We start from the raw sequence: 6,569 nt of genomic DNA, 5'->3' as shown, positions 1-6,569 counted from the left end.
TATGTGCTTTACTAAATTTACACAAGCACTACGAGTGGTCGGGAGCAGGAGTGGATTTTGTTAGTAGCTACGAAAAGATCGGAGCTACTAAAATATTGATGAATGCGGACATGCATGTAAATTTCCGTCTGCGAACAGTTTACACACAAATTTCTTCTGCTCACATTTCATGAATGAGACCCACTGAGTGTTGGACGGCGGCCTGTCTGTCACTGTTTTCTGTCTCAGGTTCTATTTTTCTTGTACACATGTAACCGGTGGTGTCTGACTCTGTGTTGAGTGCGTTGTGTTTGAGGAAGAGACTCAGACGTGGATATCTTTGGAGGCAGTCTCCATTTAATCTGATGGAAGCAGAAAGCAGCATAGATACAAAATCCTCCGGTCAGTAACGTTGTCTTCCATAAAACGTGCCCCTACACAAATTAAATGACACAGAAATATGTTGTAGTGTATCGTAAGCACTTCACAACAAGTTTAAGCTAGCCAGTAAACTTTTAAATGCAAATAACAGAGGCTAAAACACAGAAATTTCTCCCGACTGACATGTCAGGTATTAACTAAAATAAATAAAATAAACTTAAGGTTACACAGAGTTTGTGTAATTATAACACAACAACCAATGTACATTTTCCTTTACACATATCACTGCTGCATGACTGACCCTGTTACACACATATTTAATGAACACTGTTGAGAGGTTTAACATCAGCAGGTGAAATTCAGTCAGACTTCCTCAACTGCACAACAAAGTTTGAACGACTGCTTGAGGTGGTTTTTAAACTTTGAGATCACTGAAATAGGAACGTAACATATTTATTTTGATATCAGATGCTACAGACTCGTCCTGCGCTGCTGTATCTTACCTTCGGTCACAGTGCTGCTACTTACAGAGTCTGGTCTTTTCTAAGGTGGAACACAGTGTCAAACATTGGAGAACAACTTCTTTAAGTGGCCATAAAAACCACAGTGACTGTACTGGTGTTAAAGAGGTTTCCAGTCTGGTGCAGCGCCCGGCGTGTTGCAGCCATCAGTGGATTGTGACAGACGGCGAAATAGTCAGTCAGACTGGTTCACATGGTCGTTGTGTAACGAACAGAGAACAACAGTTTGTCTTTGTGTGGGATGACACTGAACGCTCCCCCATGAATGGACAACAATCTGCCATTGAGGTGAAAGTCCTGTCTCATAGAGACGTCTGCATGAATGGACAATGATACACATGTAAGGACACACAGAGAGACAGAGAGGCTCTGAACTCACAGATACACAATAAGCTCTCACACTGCGCTGCTATATTTAAGACACTCTCACTGACTGAGGAGCGTTCACAGCCCGGTGACATCACCCGTCAACATGAGGTTAAACCAGCCGCACATCTCTGTCAGCTTCTTGTTTCTCCTGTCACATCTGCTCTGACGCACAACTAAGGAGTAAACTTTAACTTCTGTATAAACGTGTGAAAGAGTCTGAATATTTAACAGGAAAAAACTCAACCATCAGTCCTCCGATGTTTAACGAGTCGACTGAAAGAAAAAACTAATCAAGCTCAAAAAAGTGACGACAACTAAAGAAAGACGAACTGAGTTCACATTTTACTATTTCAAATATAGAGTGTACGAGAACAGGAGAGTTTTAGGAGCTCAGAGTGTTAAAGACCTGACAGAGTCTTTACATGTTGACTCCACGTGTTTTTTCAAATGGAGACATCCACTGAGCCGTCAGCACGAAGCAGTGACGCTGGGTAGAGCACTGATAATATTAATAACAATAATGGTAATATTTTATTTTATTTACCCGTAGAACTTCTAATAGTAGCCCGGGCTATTATTTTCTTAAACCACTGAATCAACAGGCCCATATTTGGGACCGGCCTTTAATTCATTTCACACCAAACTTTTAATCAGCAAAGATCAGGAAATATAATCAAACTGTTTATTTAAACCAGAATGAATATTACTGTATATAAATTAGGCTTTAGATAATAAATCAACTATGAATCATTCATTTGATTTAACATCAGAGAGAGTTACAGCACCCGACACAACCACACTTTATCCTGTTAAAACAATCCTCACAACTGGGATTCATTTTTATAAAAACCCTTTTGATCCTTGTGATGTGAGGACCCTGACAGACTGAAGGAATGTGAATAATTTACAGGGTAATCCAGGAACAGACACATAATCTGAGGAAGCCTTATACATCTGAAGAACTTCTATAAAATAAACTACTTGGTAACGAGACCAGGCCTCTAATGGAGACAGAAATACAAAAACAGCCGGTGCCTGAAACGTCACATGTGGTGATACCATTAACATTTCCAAAAGGAGCAGTCTCTGGTGTGCGGACTTGTCTTTGTATTTTTGTATTTGTTCTTCTGTCCAGCACCCAGTATTGATCCCAGTATTGATCCTTTTTGGATGTGTGCTGTTTTTTTGAGTCTCTAACAGAGACAGGCCTTTATTAGTGCAGTCACACCGGGCCAGTAACAGAGACTCGGCTTTTAATTGAAGTTTTACTGTATTTATTTTTTGATTTAAATACATTTGATTATAATCTGCTCATTTCATGTTTTGTTATCAACATTTCTAAGCAGGACGTATTAGCAGTGGACACTGTGTATGTTCACTGTCAGTCCCTCTTTATAACTTATATTACTGTCTGTGTTAAATAAAGGTTTTACATTTCAAATACCTACACAGGTCACACAGTCACCTCTGTTTATAGACTGAAGCCACAGTGTGCATCTCGGCCTCTAAACTAAAATAAGCAGAGTGTAACTGTGACAGGGCCGACATCTCTGCTCCTGTTAAACAAACTGTTCACCTGAGTTTAAAGATGAAACCTGTTCACAGGAAACAGGAGGTGTTTTTATTTACTGGGATCAATCTGACCTTTTCTCCTCTTCCGTACAGGCTCTGGAGGAGGCTGCGGCTAATGCAGCAGAAGAAGAACGAAGGCGTCTTCAGACCCAGACTGAACTCCAGGACCGATACAGGACGGACCTGGAGAGAGAGAAAATGGTACGTCACCTTCCACTGAATCATTGCGTCACAACAGGCGGTGGAGCAACATCAATACAACTTCCCTTTTTTTAATATAATGCAGGATGTTTTTATTATTACAGCAGGTGAGTTTAATATTCTGACTGAACATTATCTACAGGTGTGAGACTGAATACTCAACAACATGAAACAGAGTTAAAGTGGAGACACGCTGCAGCTCAGAGTGAAGCTGAAACAAAAGCACACAGATTATTTTCAGTTGTGTTGACTTCCTGACTCCTCAGATAATAACACACTTAACACACAATTTATAACACACAGTTAATAATACTACATGTGGTGGTGATGTCTCTATGTACTGACTTGCTCTGTTGTTTGAACAGAGACACACATTGGTGACTGTACAGTCTGTTTGGTAGATGTAACCGAGAGGCATCAGTGCTGCACCTCAGGGCCTCTGTGATAACGTCTGCACATGCTTAGTGTTCAGCGTGGATGTGGTGCACCAGCAGAAGATGATTATCTTCCATCAGTAACGTTATGAGTTGTTCTCAAGATGAGACAGTTTAATTTCATCACTTCAGACATTCAGTCTGACTCTGACAGCGTTAAACAGGCTGAATATAAACTCAGTCTGACTCCGACAGCGTTAAACAGGCCGAATATAAACTCAGTCTGACTCTGACAGCGTTAAACAGGCCGAATATAAACTCAGTCTGACTCCGACAGCGTTAAACAGGCCGAATATAAACTCAGTCTGAGTCCGACAGCGTTAAACAGGCCGAATATAAACTCAGTCTGAGTCCGACAGCGTTAAACAGGCTGAATATAAACTCAGTCTGAGTCCGACAGCGTTAAACAGGCTGAATATAAACTCAGTCGGTGGTGCTGTTACTGACCTCTAGATAAAGTATTTATTTACCTGGTCCCACAGGTACGGCAGCAGATGGAGGAGCAGGTGGCCCAGAAGTCCACTGAGCTGGAGCAGTACCTGCAGCGAGTTCGGGAGCTGGAGGACATGTACCGCCAACTGGAGGACGCGCTGGAGGACGAGCGGCGTGCCAGACAGGACGAGGAGGCCGTCAGGAAGCTGCAGGCACGGTCAGTGGTGTTTGTCTTCATACAGGTCTGTTGGACAGGAAACTGTGTGTGCTGATGTGTTCAGACACTGAGGAATAAATACAGAAACATTACAGTGATGTCAGCGCCGGTCAGATTAATGATTTTACAGATAATAAAGTCTCTGCTGACACCACTGAGTGTGAGCTTGAGAGAAGTCAAACATGTTAACCTGAAGAGTTGTTTTCTGTCGTTAGCGAGTCAGAAACCTGCAGGTTAATAAAAGAAAGCAAATCATATTAATGTGAATGTATAAAAACTAACAGCTGAGCAAACTGCACAGAGCTCGCTGTGCAAATCAGCCTCTAAAGAGCCAAACACAAACCATTAACTGCTGGACTCGTCATGATTCTCCTTCACACCTGATAAAAAAACACATTATTTATTTGTTTGTTGTTAAATGCATCTTGTTGTGCTCCAAAAAACTCTTATTGAGTGATTCTATTTTTTTAATCATATAATCATTAGAACTCTAAAATAAGTTGGTTGTAAACAGCATTTCTTTGAGCCAGCTGACGGCTCGTTACACATGAACGTGTGTGCGCAGATCACCAGGAAGGTGCGACCTCCGCCTCAGTCGGAGTCTGGAAAACTTGGACCAGCGGCCATCTTTAAAGTCTGTTAGGAAACATACGTACATGATCAACACACACACACAAGGAGTTACAGAGGTAGATAAACATCCCATGTAGCTGCTGGTCCCCGTCTGCTATCAGCTGATTGAAGCCATCCACCTCAGATATTACAGTTTATATAAATGCTGACGCCATATTTACAGTCTCATTAATCCCTGAACACGACCCGTCTGTAACCAGACTCGTGTTGTGACTCTGCTCCTCTTATTTTTTCACATGCAGCCAGACTTTGGACATGTACTTCCCTCTCTCCGCCACATTTCCTCTCCTGTCCTTCCTTCGTCTGTGCTGACATTAACTTTCCACTTCACATTTGTCTAACCGCTGCTGAGCCTGTCAGCACTGTGGGTCTGACCACAGAGCTTTTATTAAACTGCTGTGTTAAAAAGACAGCCGTCAGTCCGTTAGTATTTATTAATGAAGGCCGTGTACAGGACGCCATCATCCTAACAGCCCAACATACATCACACAGAGGTGTTCAGGTTTGAGTCACAGCTACAGAGTAGATTTCAGTTACATGTGTGGAGACGTAGAAAATAGGAACATGTTTTTTCCCAGCAAGAAACTGAGTGTCATAATATTTTTTATACATGTTGTCATCAGCACTGCTGTAGTTCCTGTGTGTCTGTGTGCTTACACAATTTGCTTACACAATTCTTCAATCAGCTGTGATACTAAATTCATACAAACAAACAACCAGCTGTGACCTCACCTGTGATTCATTCAGATCTGTATCTGCCTTCATATGAAACATGTTTGATACAGAATATTTATCATTAATCCAGAGTTACGTTCTTGAACCATGATGTTAAAAACACAGTCCGTGATTGCTCCACAGCACCACCTGCTGACACACTGACACACTACAACCACCACTGTTTACCATCAGCTGCTTAATTTTATTTCTAAACTGAGTAAACATTTGTTAAATCCTCTTTCACACGTTAGATTTAGATATTAGGGTCGACATTATTTAATACATGCCTCACTTTAAACGTCTCTAAGCTGTAAATGTTTTAACCATTGTGGTAAATGTACTCACAGTATGTACTGATGGTCGGGACTGCAAAAATGTTGGGGTTGTATGGTGGCTCATAAAGTCTTCTAACAACTAGTATTACTGCCTGGTGGCTGTATGCAGGGACGCGGGGTACGAGGGGTACGCAGGGTACATGTCCCCCCACAACAACTCAGAGCTCGTTTTCCCAAGTTGTCCTGAACACACCATGAGTGGGAGGTTAAGGTGCACACTTGGTGCTTCTTTTGTTCCCACCATAGCAGAGACATGCTCCCTCTGTAGGCGCAGAGCAGGGAGGATGTCGTGTGTGTCTGAACTAAACTGTACAGCAAGCAAACCAACAAGAGGCAGAAACCCTGCATTCAGTCTTTATATCAAACCATGTGAGTCGAGTTATAGTTAGCTGATGTTAGGGTTAGCTCAGTGAAAACATACTATACCAGCTGAGTGTCACTTCGGATAGATGAGGGTTAGAGAGACCCACTCTCCTTTATTTGTACTCACTATCTGCATATATATTTTTAATCACTAGGCAGCAGCACTGACAGGCAGGAGGGTGCACAGGTGACGAGAGATATTACGTGATTGTCAGAATTACAGAATTATAATAATTATATTAATATTATTAGAATTATATTTTCTACTCTAAATTTAAAGGGAAATTTCGGTTTATTTCAACCTGTCTCCTATCGTCCTAAATTTGTTTCAAGTGACTAGTGACATAAAAATAATAGTTAGCATGTTAGCCGTTAGCCTAGATACAGCCGGGGTGCATAGTAGCGTCAGACCTGT

General features: G+C 41.6%; 1 protein-coding gene and 1 long non-coding RNA gene across 2 annotated transcripts in view; one reads left to right on the top strand and one right to left on the bottom strand.

Annotated features, from left to right (window-relative positions):
* Positions 1 to 6,569, top strand: part of swap70b (switching B cell complex subunit SWAP70b) — a 45,760-nt gene that overhangs the window by 29,517 nt on the left and 9,674 nt on the right. Inside the window, exons 8-9 of the mRNA XM_050073830.1 lie at positions 2,916 to 3,023; positions 3,940 to 4,106. Of these exons, the coding sequence (XP_049929787.1) occupies positions 2,916 to 3,023; positions 3,940 to 4,106 (275 nt within the window). The remainder of the gene's footprint in view (positions 1 to 2,915; positions 3,024 to 3,939; positions 4,107 to 6,569) is intronic.
* On the bottom strand, positions 4,074 to 4,657 carry LOC126408365 (uncharacterized). Its single transcript, XR_007571849.1, has 3 exons — positions 4,450 to 4,657; positions 4,297 to 4,333; positions 4,074 to 4,173 (listed from the first exon to the last, which is right to left on the bottom strand). It is a non-coding gene; the product is annotated as an uncharacterized LOC126408365 (long non-coding RNA).

The sequence above is a fragment of the Epinephelus moara genome, chromosome 20 (assembly GCF_006386435.1).
Source record: "Epinephelus moara isolate mb chromosome 20, YSFRI_EMoa_1.0, whole genome shotgun sequence".
Lineage (NCBI taxonomy): Eukaryota > Metazoa > Chordata > Actinopteri > Perciformes > Serranidae > Epinephelus > Epinephelus moara.
Note: the sequence above shows the minus strand (reverse complement) of the source record. Positions and strands in the feature narration are given on the sequence as shown.